Consider the following 17,026-nt stretch of genomic DNA (forward strand, 5'->3'; position numbering starts at 1 on the left):
CTATATCTTTTGATAGCCGGGCACCATCAGCTTTCTTTGCCACAACTGTTTATTTCTTATGCTACATATCTATCTATCTGTATAAATATATATAAAATGATTAGCTTTCTGGTTCTGTTTCTCTAGAGAACCCTGACACAATCGCAATACCCACACAAAATTCACAAACACTCATGGTTAAGGCAGTTGACGAGGGAAATCAACAGGTTTCTGTAAGCCAGAATCAGCAAACAGTAAGGATAGGGTCATTGGTCTCGTTAGCCAGCAGCCAGGTCTCTCTCTGGTCTGCTTCTCTCAGACTCCCGGTCCCTTGCCTTTGCCTCTGTGGAGCAAGAACCCAGTCCCGCAGTCCCCTAGCCTGGGCCAGATGAGAGGCACCACGTCGTCTCGGTGCTGCTCCTGGAGTCTGTGATGCATGTGGCCTCAGTGGCCTGTGCCACATTAGACAGAGATCTTGAAGGAACTCTTCAAAGGTCCTTGGGGTTTCTCTCTGCGGCTACTTCTAAGACGCTCATCCTTATAGCTCGGGAGTGGTGACAAAACCTGACCAGTCCCTTCTATTCATGTTACACATGACCGGTTTGCATGGTCCCACCCAATCACTTAATAGGAGCCACAGAGACATGGGTGGAAGAGCCATATTCAGACACGTCACGCCACCACAGCAGCAGGTGGTACCCAGTGAGCCGCTGTCGGGCAGGGTCAAGGCAATGGATGGACCAAAGTCCTCGGCCCAAGAACGGCCCCTGGCCCTGCCACCCACCTATGAACACGCTTCACGCACCCTACTGGTAAGAGTTCACACAAAACCCAGGGTGGCGCGGCTGGGCTCCAGCGGGATTACCTGCACAAGCTCACTCAGCATGTCCACGTTTCTGAAGATGGTGAACCAGAACTCTGGGATGCCCTTGGGGTCTGGCTCCTCGGTGGAGGGGGGGATGGCTGCTGTAGCTTCTTTTTCTGCTACGATGACTTTGTTTTTCATGTCTCCCTTAAAAAAAGGGATGTGTGTGAAATTAAAACCCTTGTCAAAAGGAAGCTACCCCCTTGGTGGCTCCCAAGGTAGAGATTCACCGAGTTACCCTGTCGACCACTTCCAGGTCCTGGACACACGGCCCAGTGAGCCTGCAGATGAGTCTCAGGAAACCAGTCCTGGAGGGCTCGCCACCAGGTTGGGCTGAGGACTAAGAGGGCTGCCTGTTCCTGGCTCCAAGCTGGGGCGCACACTCCCCACCGTGGGGAGAGGGGTTTCAAATCAAGGGGAGGAGAACGCCGCTCCTCCTCCCAAACAAGAACCCCACCTTGGAATAAAACTGGGGGAGACGGGTGGTGGTGGTTACAATGCTTGCTTGCAGCAGGATGCTCAGCAACAAAACCCAGCCAAGCACTGTCCTCAGTCAGCTGTAAGGACCGCCTCCCACCAGGTGTGGCCACAGCCAGAGGACCCCATAGCCATAGCCCAATCGCAAGGTAAGGCACACACGCACATACACCCGCACAGAAAACATGTGCCATCTCAACCAAATGGAGCGACATGCTCCCTGCCTGAGGTGGCCTTCTGGGTGAAGGGCAGAAGAGCCTCACTCTCGAGCTACCTGTCTCCCAGGTATGAAGTCAGACTGGCAAGTCCTGTCAGCCTCCTTCCTCCCAGGACTGTCTCTGGCACGGAAATGGAACCTGCTCTGCCGACAGGTTATGAACAGGGCCAATGCCCTACACCTTGATCGGTCTTCGCAGGACAGGACAGGGCTCCCAGCACCTTGACGCAAGGCCCGGCCACCCCTCCCCAAGACCTTGGCCGAGGTGGGGGTCTCTGTCCACCTGGCCCCGAGGCTTGCACACACAGTGGCTGCTCCGAGCCCCGCCCACCCGGTGAGGAAGGAGCGCCCACCTGAGTGCATCCCCAAGCGCTCCCGTTTCTGAGCACTGCCAGTCTGAGCGCGCCACTTACAGCCAGCTTGTCCTCCTCCTCGCTCTCGCTGGGCCACTCCGACTCAGCATCGGTCGGCTCCACGTCACCACTGACGAAGTCTCTTCTCTGCACAAGACGGTGGCCTATCAGACTCGCGCAACCACGACGGCCCCGTCACACTCATACCACCCACGTCTGTGAATCCCCAGATTTGGAAACTGGACCCTTATACGATGGCCAATGTCCAATAAATGGCTCCGGCCCCTGGCCTGGCCCACCTACCTTGTCGAAGAGGGGCTGGTATAAAGCAGCATACTTTCGTTCCAAGTCGTGAACTTCCTCATAGAACTTGGCTTCTATATGCGCACACTTCACCTGAAGCTGCTTCAGGGCATTAATTCTTCTTTTTACTGCTTTAGGTAAGCTGTGAGAGAAACCACACAGCGCCCATCACAATGGCAATAAGGCAAGCCGAGTGGTCCGTGTGGAAGTTACAGTAGCCTTCCTGCAGGAGAGCTGTCAACACTCACTCAGTCACCCCAGAGAGAGGAGGGGCGAGGGATGACTAAGAAAGAACCACCTCTCCCTCCACTGCATCAGACTGCCTTCTGTTTCCCGAGGGGTCCGGGTGAGGCAGCATGGGAAAGGTTCTCCGGGGCTAGTGAGTCTACTTCTAAGAATGTATCCCAAGGAAATAGTCAGTGTTTATGGGATTAGTGGTTTAAATGAATAGGGTTAAAAGCTGGCGGCCGTAGAAGCCACGTGGACTGACCCTAGTAAGAAACGCGTTCTCTTCTGGAGTCAGCTCGTGGGAGCAATGACTCGGTCACATCACCCACTGGAGGTAAAACCCCAGCCACCCACGTGGGGCGGGCATCCCCAGTTCTAGCATAAGGGCACACACCAAGTGAGGCGCCCTGGTGGCCTGTTGGGTTCATCTGTGGTCTGCTAACCACAAGGTCAGTGGTTTGAATCTACCAACTGTTCCATGGGAGAGAGACGAGGCTGTCTGCTCCCGTAGATAGGTGCGGCCTCAGAAACCCTACAGAGCAGCTCTTAACCCCTGGCAAGGCCCAGGGCAGCCCCCCCGCACCGCTCCTGCGCCTGTCAGTCTGGACAGTAGCAGGGGCTGTGCCTCCAGCTTGAGCACAGAAGCTCCAGAGACCACGGCCGACAGCCCAGAAAGGACAAGGCAGAGCAAGGGTCCAGCAAGGGACAGACACGCCAATACACCCCTTCCTCCGCTAACGACATGATTTCAGTTTCTTAGGGCCACAACCCTTCCTGGGGTGGTAGAAATTAAAAGCACTCTAGGAGAAGCGGACCACCACATCATCCCATGTGCCTGCCCTCTGCACCTCTCCATGCAGGGCCCTGACTACACGCCCACAAAGCACTTCTCCCTGCCGGCAGCTCAATAGCCAGCCAGGCTGTGTGTGTCACATGGAGGGGTCAGCCCACACCACCCACCAGATTCCTGAGCCAGAAACCCAGCAAACACAGCTCCCAGCATCACTGAATTCCAGCGACTCAATCAGATCCTTAAGCAGCTCTCAAAACTGCCCCACAAAGCAAGTGTCTGAGAACCCTTGTCAGAGAAGCGGCAGGACAAACCCAAGTGTCAAGGTCAAAAGTTCAAAACCACCAGCCACGCCATGGGAGAATGATGAGGCTTCTAGTCTCATAGAGAAACTCACAAGGGAAATTCTACTCTGTCCTGTAAGGTCGTTCTGAGTCAGAACTGAGTCTGGTTTTGGGGTCAGGGACACCTCATTCCTCAGAGTGACAGGTTGGTCCTAAAACACTTTAAAGAGGTCTGTGCAGCAGACTTGTTATTGCAAGGCGCCATTCTACTTCCTGGCTGCTGCTTCCGTGAGTGTAGGGTATGGATAAAGAAAACGAAGTCCTTGACAAGCGTCAGTCTTTGGGATGCTATCCACTGGTCCAGGTAAGCGTCTGGGTTTCCTCTACACTGAGTTACAAGTCTTGGTGGCACAGGTCAAGCAACAAGCTGCTAACTACCAAGGTCAGTTGTCTGAACCTGGCAGCAGCTCCTGGGGAGAAAGACGAAGCAGTTTGCTTAGAAACCCCAAAGGGGAGGTTCTGCTAGGTCCTATACTATGTACAGGGTGGCTGGGATCGGAAGATGTCCTGGTGGTGGGTCTGCTGCTACATGAGTGGTGTAATTCACACCGAAGGCTGTAGTTTTCGGAGCCCCATCAGTAAGTGCTTCAAGTCCTCTTGGCTTTCAGCAAACAAAGTTACATCATCTGTAAATCCTTGCTTGTTAATACGCCTTCCACCAATCCTGTAAGGTCAGCAGTTCAAATCCAGCAGCCAGTTCCTTGGGAAGACAAGGTTTTCCACTCCTGTAAAGACTTGGCCTCAGAAAGCCACAGGGCCTGTTCCACCTTGTCCGAAGGGTCACTAGGAGTCAGAATTGACTTGATGGCATTGAGTTTGAGTTTCTGGAGTCCTGATGCCATGTCCTTTCGATAGTCCAGCTTCCAGGATTTCCTCAGCATATAGAATTAGTGTGGTAAGGATACAACCCTGGCACACATCTTTCCTGATTTTAAACCACAGTATTCCCTTGTTCTGTTTGTACAACTGCTGCTATATACAGGCTTTGCGTGAGCATAATGCAGTTTCTGGAATTCTCCTTTTTCATGGTTTGCTGTGATCCAGAGTCCCATGCCTGTGCGTCGTCAGTGGATACAAGGGAATCTGTCTGGCATCCTCTACTTTCTGCAGTGTCATCCCTCATAATCCAGGTCCCTGCTGAATCAGGCTCGGATTTCTGGGCGCTCCCTGCTGGTGCACTGCTGCAACAGTTTTTAAACTAAGTGAACCAGCCCTGGTGACAGAGTGGTTGCGTGTTGGGCTGCTAACCACAGGGTCAGAAGTTAGCAGCCATCAGCTGCTCCGAGGGATAAAGACGAGGCTTTCTACTGCTATGGAGTTACGGTGTCAGAAAACCACAGATCTACCGTGTGCCCTACAGGGTTTCCACGGATCAGAACCAACTCGATGGTAGTGAGTTTGGTATTAGTGGTACTGTGCGTTAACATCCACATTTCTGGCGGGTCCAATGTCTTTAGAATGGGCACGGAAATAAAGATCTCTTGCAGCTGGCTGGCTAAGTAGCCCTCTTCCTGATTTCTTGGCATAGACGTGTAAGCGTGCTTCCAGTGCTCCTCAGCTTGTTGAAACGCTTCCGTTGGTATGCCGTCAATTCCTGCTGCCAGGGCAACTTCAACTTCTTCCTTCAAGAACCATGGTTCCCGCTCCTGTGCTACCGCCAGAAATGGTGGCCTGTGATTTCCTCATTGAAAACGGCTTCCAGTCCATTTCAGCTCACTGACGCCTGGAATATCGATTTTTGTGCATCCCACTCCATTTTAACAACTTCCAGTTTTCCTAGATTAATTCCACGTTCCAATTAACTGATGTTTGCAGCTATTTCTTCTCATTTGGAATCTTCCCCCATCAGCAAAGAGGTCCTGAAGGCTTTCCTCCTACAGGCTTTCCTGTCTCCACGTCACTCGGGGCGACCACATCTTGAGTGAAGTGCCTTCTGACCCGAGGGGCTCAACCTCTGACACAAGATCCGATGGCGTTCTGCTCCTGCTCCTCAGGTTTTCAGGAATGACAAGCTTCCATGCAGCCCAAAGGGCTTTACAGTGGCTAATCCTCTCAAGTGGACAGCCTCCTCCTTCACAATCTGTTCTTCGCTGGAAGCTCTGCTGAAACCTGCTCACTCTGGGGTGACCCTGCCGGTGTTTGAACTATCCATGACATACCTTTCACATCGCGGAAACACACAAGCCACCACAGCCCGACAAACGTGTGGTGGACAACTTCCTGACAGAACCTTCAGTATCACAGCTCGGTTCTTTTCTTTGGTTGTTGCAGCTCGAGATAGGCTAAGCACACTCCCTTTCAGTTTTCTAATCTCAGGGCTTTGCACATTTTATAATGCTGTCTTTCTGGGTTTCCTGTTCAGCTCCTTGATGATAGATCTCCTTCATTTGCTTTAGCTACTACATGTTCAAGAGAAAGCCTCACAGCCTCTTCTGACATCCACACCGCCTTTTGAATGACCTTCTGCTTTCTTCAGGGACAATGTTTTTGATGTCACCTCACCACTCATTGGGCCTTTAGTGATTAGGTGTCCAATCTGTCCTTGAGCTGTTTCTCAAAATCCCAGTGGGATATACTCAATTTTTTTATTTGGACTCTCATGGGCTTCTTTTAATTTTTTTCAGTTTCAATCTGAACTTGCAAATGAGCAATGGTGGTCTGGTCCCACAGGTGGCCCTGTTTTGGCTGATACTAAGCTTCTCCCTCGTCTTTCCCCAGGTGTCATTTGACCCTGTGTTTCTTCAGCTGGAGAGGTCCAGATGGACAGTCACCACTCATGTCATTGGAAACATATGCTTGCAATGAAGAAGACAGTTCTTACAAAATTCTATCCATTTCCTTTTTTTTCCACCACCAAAGCCTTATCTTCCAACTATCGATTCTTTCTGTTTCTAATTTTCCCAGACCACTCACCGACAATTACCAATGCATCTTGATTGCATGTTTAATCAATTTCAGACTGAAGAAAAAGTTAGTAAAAATTCTTCAACCTTTCCACCGCTGGCCATAGTGGTTGGCAGGTAAATCAGAATAGTGGTATTAATTGGTCTTTCTTGTATGTATACAGATATTACCATATCAGAGATAGCATTGTACTTGAAGACACATCTTGAAGTGTTTGTCCTTTTTGGCAATGAATGCAACACCAGCCCTCTTGCCACAGGAAACCTGGCATTCTTGGCATAGGAAAGCACATGCTTGTCTGATTCAAATGGCTGATACCCGTCCATTTCAGCTCACTAATGTCTCGGATATGGCTCTTTAAACTTTCCGTTTCACACCTGACTCACAATCTTCACATTTGGTACAATCCATGTTCTGACTACTAATGAACGTGTGCAGCTGTTTCTTCTCATTTTGAGTTGTGGCTCATCGCGGGTTAAAGTCCCCCAAACTTTGCTTTGCTGCATCAACATCGCTACAGCTGACGCTGCTGTGAAGAGGCAGCTCTTCCCTGTTCATTCTGAGTGCTCTCTCATCTTCCAGCCCCCTCTCGGACGTGTTCGGCCACCGTTTGCGAGGTTGTCAATAGCTAGTCCTCCTGAAGTGGACAGCATATTCCTTCTTTGGAAGCTCAGTTGCAACCTGTTCTCCAGGGCCAGCCCTGCTGCTATTTGAAACAACAGTGACACGCTTCCCGCATACCAGCCACCAGAGCCCAGGCACCCTGGGAGACAAGTGGTGTCCCTCGGCCCACAGGTTGGCTTCTTGTGCACTACCTAGTCCGCGCTCCATGACCAGGAGACGAGTCCAGTTCCGGGACAGTGAGCTCCCTCCCGGAAGCCCAGGGGCTGCCACAGAGCAGGCAGTGTCTGCCTCGGAAGCAGCACTCGGCCTCACCCCCAGGAACTAGAAGGCACGTTTTCACTGTGTCCCTCACCGCCTGCCCACCCCTCCGCCAGACTCACGTCTCGATGTAACTTGACGGGGTGTGAGAGACACTTTCGAGTCGTTCCTGCAGGGCTGCCAGCACGCGCGGGTTCTGCATCACCTGGTCCGTGAGCTTTTCTAGGAATGAGGGAGAGTCAAGGCCCGCAGCATGGGAGCCGCGCAAACCACTGCGAGGCTGGGTGTGGAAACCACTTGGCCCAGCTACTCGGCCCTGCCACTTGCCTCCCCTCCTGGACAGATAACTGGATGCCCCTGGGTACACACCCAAACACCTGGGTGGGGGGCCCCTGACAGTGGCAGTCTAAAAACAAGGCCAGGGGAGGCCACTCTGGCCGGAGGTGACTGACAGTTGTTTTAGGGAAAGGGAGCTGAGAAGCCCACTCAGGAAATACCAAGATGAAGATGCCAACACCTGCGCCTGCCAATAGGTAGGGTGGACGCCGTGCTAGCTGAAACGGCCGTCTTGGCTGAGGCTGTGTGCCATTTTCTGACAACGAAGAGCCGCCCTGCGTTTAAACTGCCCTAGCTTTGCTAAGGTCCTGCAGCGGAACTGAGCTTCAGGTCTATGGTTACAACAGCTTCCAGGACTGCAATCATGTGACGCACATGCGTGGGTGAATGGAAAATGGGTCTGCTGCCAACCTTCCCCCAGGTCACCGAATGTTTCAGAAAGGCCCTCCAGGTGCAGCCCACCTGCCTTTATTACCTGCATGTTTAGCGGCGTCCGTGGACTCTGAAGGGGCCCCATCTGAAGAGCTAAACCAAGGTCAGAAAAGCAGGGTTAAAAAATCAGAGTGGCACTTCAAAGCCCATCTGCCCTGTGAGGGTGGCACCCCGGCTGCCTGGCCAACAGGCAAGCAGTAGTGCCCAGGCGGTGACCAGATTCAGCTTCCAGCTCTCCGAGACACCAGAGTACACCTGCTTCCCAAACAAGTGAGTCAGAGGAGCGAGCTGCACCTGCCCTGTACAACAATCCAGAAGCAACCCTCTCTCTGAACTGAGCCCAGGAGACTGGGGTCTGAGTCTCCTCCCAGGAACAACTTGGCTCGGGACTTGTATGGGGTCCCCTCCCCACAACAGAAGCTGCGCCCTGCCTCCAAGCACCAGTGAGAGAGGGAGGAAGGAGCCTGATGCCCAACTGAGGCTGATGGCTTGATTTGGGAGGGGGGAGCCTTCCTTACCTGTTATCTGCCATCTGGAGGCCGGATCTCCTCCTACAAACCAGAGACGTGACAATCATCAGCACCTCTAACAGTCACAACCACACCGTCATTAAGAGGCCGCAGATGGGAGGACGGGGAGGCACTGGCCCCTGAAACGTTTCTGGGAGTTCTGGTCTGACCCAGAGAGTGGAGATGGGCTCCACAGCTGCTTTCTCAGGGGAACCTGAGGGTCCCGTGACTGGCCGGGCTCCAGGGAATCACTTTTTACAGCCGTGGTCAGCACACACATCACACCTACAGTCTGGCCAATTTAATTCATTCACTTCATTCACTTCATCCTCGTCTCAGTGAGTGCACAGCGGCTGGGGTCGGGTGTCAGTCCCATCTCTAGGGGACAGGGGGTGGACAATGAATGCTGATGAATGGCATGCCCAACTCTGGCCCTGGGCAGCTGATCAGATCACGTTTGCCACAGTTAGGAAAGAAAAGCCACCACTAGAAGCCAGCGGACGGGCCGGGTGCCTTCCTCGACCTCAGAAGACCCAGGGTGCGTCTTCAAGAAGTTCTTACAAAGCCCAGTGTCCCCAAACAGCCGAGAGCCCAAGCAAACCAACACTCCTGCTGGTTCCAGGCTCCAACGGGAACCAACACTGGCTGCTCTGCCCTTTCTCATTCTTACTAACAACCAGGGCTTTGCTTTGTTTCAATGAGACAGACCTGTATTTATTTTGAACACTTGGACAGTCTTTTTCAAAAAGCTAAGTGATTTAATAAAAAAGAAAAAAACCCATAAAGGAAAACAAAACAAAAACAACCACACACACACAAAAACCCATGATGCAATAAAGCTTCACCCGCTGCCTCCACTCCCACCGTACACCCAAGCTTCTGAAATACTGAGCCCAGGACAGTGCAGCCCAGCCAGCAGCTCCACTCCAGCACCTCGGGCTCCGAGCCCACAGAGCTGCAACCACAACCCAGCGGGCCCACCCGACTCAAGTGCAAGGCAGGCATGTCTTAAGGCTCTGAGCTTTCTCAGTCCTGCACATCTGATGACTCCTGGCCTCTTTCCCCTCCCCCTACTTTAGATTAAAAGGGTGATCCGAGGCCTTCCAGGTCAAAGCGTCTGGCCCGCCAGCTTTAACTAGGCTGCACACCAGTGCTGACTAGGCCTCACCACACCACCTGGGGTTAGCCGAGTCAGAATTGCCCCACGGTGGTGGAGGCTGGCTTGGGTCCCTGGATGGTGCCCACTACAAGAAGTTCTGGAGGGCCAGGAGAAGGCGCAGTTCCTTCCCTCCCCAAGGGCCTCCTCCAGGCTCCTCTACTTGACACACCCATCAATGCCACCAGGAAGGGGCCATCCCCATTTATAGGGAAGGAAGAGGCCCAGAATGGTGACAGGTCATACGGCTGATGAGTGCTGTCTCTCACTGCCATGCTGACTCACAGCTACCCCACAGGACAGGGCAGAACCGCCCCTGTGTGTTTCCAAGACTGGAGCTATTGATGAGAGGAGAAAGCCTCATCCTTCTCCTGAGGAGAGGTTTATGGTTTCAAGCTTGTGGTTTGCAGGCCTCCAACTTCCCCATCCACCTCCTCCCACCTCCCACTGCCCTCCTGGTCGCCTCTCCACACCCTGGAGGGGAACACAAGCACACAGGCTCCGTCAGTCTGCACCCCACGAATTCCTGGGACTCCAGCCCTCGGGCCAGGCGTGGTCACCAGGCAGGCTGGGACGGTGGAAGCCAAGGCCCTCAAGTACTGTGGTATGTTGACACGACCACGAGACGGCAGATGGCGGGCAGACACTCTTCCCACGTGGACAGGCAGCCAGCCGACACAGCCAGGGCTGCGGATCAGGGAATAAGCAGCCCGAGTGCCAGCCGCAGGGGAGGACGTGACCCTTCCAAGGCCAGCCCACAGAGCGGAGGCTGGACCTGACCTGCCAGGGCAGCAGCACAGTTAAGGACAGGTCTGAGGACATCATGTGAGTGAAGTTCATCCATCACACAAGGACCATGCTGAGAGAGACCACCACTGTAAACGGCAAGAAATGGCTCCCACACCAAAAAGAAACACCTACGACAGTTACCAGGGCAGGAGGCGGGGGTGGGGAGAGTTGTGGCCAAAAGGTGGACAAGAGTTACCTGTTGAAAGTGAAGGAGAAAGCAATACACAGTAAGGAGGTCGCCCCAACTGACGGAGGCCAGGAAAGACACAGGGGAAGGGAAGAAGGACAGGTGCAGGCAGCAGCAGGCGATGCCGTGACACACAGCCTGCCGCCAGGTGAGCCTCAAGCAGATGCAGACTGACGTGCCAAGGAGAGCAGGGCCCACCCGCGGGTCCACACAGGGTTGACGGAAGAGTGCTGTACATGGATATCTACCAAATGCAGCCAAGAAGGTGGTGCGAGGCCCCGGGGCAAAGTCAGGAGTAGCGACTGGGGTCTTCAGAACTCTTGAGGGGTCGTGTGAGGCACACCGTTTGGTCTCTCTGAGCAGAGGAGAGGGCTGACTAGTGAAGCACATGGAAACGGCCAGTCCAACGCACGCAGGGACAGCGCAGACACCAGTCCTCAGCCCCCAGCTGCCCTGACTGTTCTGAACAGGGTCCCATGAGAAGGTTCTGAACAGAGTGGGAGAAAATAGGGAGCAAAGCTGAAAAACCCTAAAACAACAAACCTCACAGGCCTGCTGATTGGAGACACCCCGTGGGCTGCTCAAGGTTGCGTGTGGCCCCCACCCCCTTCACACCTGGGAGGAACACAACCCAGTGGCTTTATTGCTGGCCACACAGTAGACAAGGTGAACACACTGGGGAGCTTCACATGCCTTCCAAGAGCCACCACCTGAGAGAGATCAGAAGGGCAGCGGGTGCCCAGGGACCAGGGTCAGGTGGGTCTGGCGAGGCAGAGGACGGAAATGCAGGGAGGAAGGGGGCAAGAGGCAGTACACTAGGGGGTGGAGTTATGCTCAATGACATGAAATCCTATCTGTGAAATGAATGTAAAACTGCTGATCTTCTTTGTAAGCCGTCACCCGATTCACAATAAGGTTTCTTTTAAAAGTGCTACATGGGGAACAGAAAAACTAAGTTAAACCAGGGGAACAAATCCGTCCAGACAGCAGCAAAGCGTCGGCTGGGGTGAATCCCAACACCCCAACTCTCCCTCCTGAGCTGCGTGACCGAGAGGCACTCTCAGTTCCCCACCTGGCAGGCAGGCAGGCAGGAGTGCCCTCGGCTTCTGTAAGAGAAAAGGGGCCCGGCCTGCTGCTCGACAGCCTGTCCTCTGCAGGGGAGGGAAGTCGTGCAGGGCGGTGGCTTGATGAGCCACGAGCCAGAGAGCACCCAATGTCACAACTCACCACTGGGACAGGGTAGAACTGCCCCTGTGTGTTTCCCAGACTGTCACTCTTTACCGGAGTAGAAAGGCAGTCTTTCTCCCAGAGCGGCTGGTGGTTCCAAACTGCCAACCTTGTGGATCACACCCTAACATGTAACCACTACACCACCAGGGCTTGAGTAGGTCCTCCAAAAAACCCTGAACTCACTGCCATCGAGTCAATACTGACTCACAGCAACCTCCTGTGGGTTTCCCATTATTTACTGGGGCAGGAAGCCCAGTCTTTCTCCTACAGTCACTGGTGATTATAGACTGCTGACCAAGTAGATTGCAGTCCAGCTGCGTAACCACTGTACCACACTCTAATATTGTTCAAACAGACAAGTTTGACCCTGGGAGGGGGGCTGACAGCTCAGTTCCCTCCTAGACCCACTGTTTTCATGTAGAAACAAAGTTTTAAATTCTGTAGCCAGTTATTTGATACACCACTGAAATGCACATCTAACGTCAGCAGGCCATCTCAAACGAACACTGCTGAAAGGCATGGTCAACCCACATGGAAGAAGACTGGGCACTTCTTACCTGTCTAAGGCAGCAACCTGTGTGCACACTCGCTCCCCGCAGGGGGTGGGCCCACAGTCCTGCATTCATTCACAGAGGCCTGAGCACAGCCGTCCAGCCCTTCTACCTGAGGGGTCTTGGTCTGCTCAGCCTTGGGGCGCCCCTGGATCCCATTTCTGCTCAGGAGACTGGCAGGAGGGGCAGGTGAGCAGCCCAGTACAAGGAGAACCAGGACCCTCCCCGTGGACATCCGGGCAACCGGACCACCTGCCCACAAAGGTCTGCACAGGGAGCTGTTCTTCCGGCATCACAGAGTGAGCGTGTGTTGTCGGGTCAGACCCAGCGACAGGAAAGTGAACCCACCCGGTGCAGCACCCGCAGCCTGAGGTGAACACGCCTCTGAATCACAGGACCCCTCCCAGTCCGTCCACAGAGCCATCCTGCACACTTCCAAACCCTAACACAAGGGGGGAGGCTGGACCCTGGCCTCACAGCCTGCCTTGAAATTTGGCTAAAATTAGTTTCCCATTGTGTTTAAAATCCAGTTCCTCAGACACAGGAGACAGAGGAGAGGTTCCCAGGACATGCAGCCACTCCCTGAAGAACAAAAGGCCAGTGGTTGGCATGACAGCCACCCAGGGAGAGGGGTGTGGCCGTTTGCTTCAGTCAAGATTTAGCCTCAGAAACCCACCTGGGGCAGCCCTGCTCCACTCTGCCCTGGGAGGTCTCCGAGTTGGAATCTGCTCAACGGCAGTGGCCTTGGTTTGGCTTGAGTTTTCTTTTCGACATTTACCAAAAATCCATTTAAAAAGAACATATAAATTGTCAGTCTACAACGGATACAGGTCTGGTGGGAAGCAGGGTCCTGGTCTGGGCACCCCTGGCCTTATTTATACTAAAAGCTCGTCCTTCTACGGGTCTTCATGTGGGCCTCCCTTCCCCCTGCGTGATTAACAGCAGGGCAGGTGGCAGTACCTGTGTCACCTGTAGCAGCAGGTACACAAAGCTCACAGGCAGAGCAGTACCAGGCCACCATGGCTGGCTCCCTCAGAGCCCTACAAGAGGGTGGCCCAGGCCTTGGCTCTTAAGCAGAGAGTAAAAACCATTTCCTGTCCCAGCCCAAACCCTCTGCCTCCTCCTCCAGGCAGTGGAGTGCCAAGCATGCGCCAGCTCCTCCTCCCAACCTGCCCCGCCCTCTTCTGGGCCATCCATACCTGAGACTGATGGCCCTGTGTGGCCCAGCCCCTGGCCACCTCCCACTCTTTTTGGCCCGCCTTACTGGGACAGGACTCATCTCAGTTAGGAACCTGTCACCTAGCCAGCAGAACTTCCTCTCCACCCGTTAAAGTCTCCATGCCTTCTCACCACTGCTTCCCCTGCAGTCTTCCCTGCCAGAAATGTCCGCCCCAAGAGGGCTGGGCCCCAGTGCTGAGCAGGATTGGGGACAGTGTGTAAAATCCCTGGCCCCTCATAGAAGAAGAGAAAAGCACAAAGCACTCCAAGTAACCGAGCACCAAGCACCCTCGAGCCCCCAACTCGGTCGGACCCACGAGGCTCTACCGCTCACAGCCACAGCAGCCAGAACTAGCCTCAGGGCACACCAAGAGGGGACACAAAAGGACAGTTCTGTGCTTTTCACCAGACAAAACCCACCATCTCCCAGGCCGCAAGATGCTCAGGTGAGGTCAAACTCCAGGGCAGACAGGGTCACACAGCCCTGCCGACAGACAGCTGGGGAGGATGGAAACCAAGGCCCAGATGAAACCAATCATACCGACACCATTGACAACCTTCTTACAAGTAGCAGAGCAGCACACACCACTCCCCACCACCTACCCATCCACTGGCCCCTCGCTCACTGGGGCAAAGTCACCCCTTACAGAAGCACAAGATGACAGCCTCCAGAGAACCACCTCCTGACTCGATTCAGCACTAGCGGAGGGAGGAGTCGCACGAAGTAGAGACTTTGGATAAGAGGGCAGGGAGCACTTTTAATCTACGTTAAATCAGCATCCCTTCCCATAGCAACCCAAGCTGCCCCTGGAAACCTGTCCAAGCCGTCTGTCTGTTTGTCCATCTGCAGCCACTCGAGTGAGCCCTCTCAATCTCAGAGATGTAATTACCTGCCTGCCAGCAAGCTGTCTACCCAAATCGAATACAGTAACCACCAGAGGTTCTCGGGCAAGACTCGGGGTGCAGCTCACAGGGTGGCTGAGCCCAGGGGTTCATGGGAAGATTTCAACTGTGCATATTCCCCTGGTAAATCCTCTCTCCAAGAAGGAGCAGCTAACTGACAGGGACCCACGCCTCTGGTACCAAAGGCCAGGGAAGCCCAAGCAACAAAACGGCTAATTCATCCAACCCAAAGCCCTCCCATTTTTCAAGAACAAGTTTTTGAAAACATGTATCAGGATTCAGTTCAACAAAGCTATCAAACCTGTAGATCCTAAAGCCAGCTACTCTGAGGAAGTCTATGAACTCCCCCAATCTTTGGTCTAATTTGTTTTGAAAGACGCAGTACAGATCCAAAGGCAGGTCACCCGAAAGAATCAGAGGGGATATGCTGGGACGCTGCCGTGTGCTGGGACAAATAGCCGAAATCCTGAAGCTGGAGGACGGACCAAACTCTTAAAAACAAAACAAAACTCGCCGCTGTGAGTCAATGCCAATTCCTAGCAGGGTAAGGCTGCCCCTGTGGGAGTAGCAAGCCCTTTCTCCCACAGAACATCTATCTGGTAGCTTCAAACTGCTGGCCTTGCAGTTAGCAGCCCAACGAGAAACCACTATACCACTCGAACTCCTAACACTGCCCCAAACCAGAAAACCAAACTCGCTGCCATCAAGTCACAGTGACCCTATAGGACTGCCCTGTGAGTTTTTAAGACTGTAATTCTTTGAGGGTAAAGGTCCCATCTTTCGCCCACGGAGTGGATGGTGGTTTCAAACGGGTAAATGGCTGCCAGCATCCTGAGCAATCATGGGTTACGTTCACTCACGAAATCACACACCTAAACTTCTGGTCAACGTGTGCATCAGTCCCCCCAGCTGTTTCCATCCACAAAGTGAGCCTCGCTGTCCCTGCAAGGCTGCAGGAAACTGACTTGGGCAGTCAAGTTTCCTCGGATCACATGGCCTGAGTTACGTGGATCCTCTCAGACCTCAGAAAAGGGTAACTTGCCTCTCAAAGCAGGGCAGGACACGGCTATGGCATGGAGAAGTCTCTGGGTTAGTCTCTCCCCGACGCCTCCTCACCAGGCGCAGCCAGGGAACTCCGGGCCTTTATTTTTAGCCTCTCAGTTCACCCCGGGAGCATTTATTTCCTCAGCCCTCCTCCCCTGCCGCTGCCCTTCCCCACCACTCATTCCTTTAGCAGAGGCCGGGCTCAGCTGAGACTCTCTCCAGATGGAAGATGGCAAGTGTTTTCTAGTCAGCAGACCGTTCTGGAAGACACCAACCAGCGGAGTCCTCACTGTCTAGCCTTGGCCTAGGCTCATTCCAACCAGAGAACCTCACTCCCATCCCACCTGGGCAGTGGTCACACTGAAAACACACCAAGCCAGGGGCCGGTTTCAATGGAGGGCTGGCTCTGGGCACCGGGTCTGGCCACTATACAGTGTTAAGGTAGGAAGTGGGAAACCGACAGTTGGTCAGCCCCCATACCTCTCCCCATCCCCTCTCTGCTGAGGATGCAATCATGGATGCACCTGGAATGCACAGGGCACAGCACACTTCACTTAAACACACCTTACACTTACACATCATCAGTCACCTGGTCACCTGCGATGCCCTTCGAGCAGGTGGATGTCACACTTACACATCATCAGTCACCTGGCGCCCTTCGAGCAGGTGGATGTCACAGAACATACAAAGCTGAGAACTTCTGGGCCAGGTGACCCAGAGCCTGGCCCACCACGCCCCCGGGCTTCACAAAAATGGGAAGAGAAAGACAGACACCTTTGCCAACACGTTTCCCAAGGCAGTCAGATCCAGGGTCATGGACACTAAGCCCTCTGCCGCCTTTGTCCGTTGGGAAGGCTGACTTGTGGCAGCGTGGTAGTGGAGGAGGACGGATCTCAAAGACCTGCCCCTGGCCAGGTGGCCCTACTGTGCGGTGGAGAAACAGTGGAAGACGGGAAATGCTACAACAAAGCACCCCGCTAGGTAAGAGAATGACGCCCAGGTGGCTCAGTAGCAGGCGCTCAGCTGCCCCCAGAAGGTCGCAGTTCGAACCCACCGTTTGCCCCAACAGGGGAAGACGAGGCCACCCGCTTCCGTTACTCCATCAGCGCCCCAATGGGCCGATTCGACCGCCACGACGGGTCGGAAGCGAAGAGTTCGAGGTTTTCCAGCGCAGCGTTAAAGCCGGTGGTTCTGACCCAGTAGCTGCTCCCCGCGTAGAGGGCCCACCCGCCGGCTCGCTCTAAGCGGCAGAGCTCGGTTTCGGGGTGCGGTCCGGCACCCCGCCGGCAGGTGTCCTACGCGGACGGCGCCTCAGTCCGCCGGGCCGCT

General features: G+C 54.0%; 1 protein-coding gene across 2 annotated transcripts in view; it reads right to left on the bottom strand.

The window, feature by feature from the left end:
- Window positions 1-16,927, bottom strand: part of NAP1L4 (nucleosome assembly protein 1 like 4) — a 31,218-nt gene extending 14,291 nt beyond the window's left edge. The window contains exons 1-7 of one of the 2 annotated variants that reach the window (XM_045297239.1): window positions 16,752-16,927; window positions 8,629-8,661; window positions 8,154-8,203; window positions 7,465-7,564; window positions 2,195-2,336; window positions 1,952-2,038; window positions 845-991 (exon numbers count right to left, since the gene is read on the bottom strand). In XM_045297239.1, the coding sequence (XP_045153174.1) occupies window positions 845-991; window positions 1,952-2,038; window positions 2,195-2,336; window positions 7,465-7,564; window positions 8,154-8,203; window positions 8,629-8,642 (540 nt within the window). In that variant the 5' untranslated portion in view covers window positions 8,643-8,661; window positions 16,752-16,927. The remainder of the gene's footprint in view (window positions 1-844; window positions 992-1,951; window positions 2,039-2,194; window positions 2,337-7,464; window positions 7,565-8,153; window positions 8,204-8,628; window positions 8,662-16,751) is intronic. The other variant, XM_045297241.1, reaches the window with a different exon arrangement.
- Between the last annotated feature and the right edge of the window lie 99 nt (window positions 16,928-17,026).

The sequence above is a fragment of the Echinops telfairi genome, unplaced genomic scaffold, assembly GCF_000313985.2.
Source record: "Echinops telfairi isolate 266 unplaced genomic scaffold, ASM31398v2 ScPeMD7_7417;HRSCAF=8455, whole genome shotgun sequence".
NCBI lineage: Eukaryota > Metazoa > Chordata > Mammalia > Afrosoricida > Tenrecidae > Echinops > Echinops telfairi.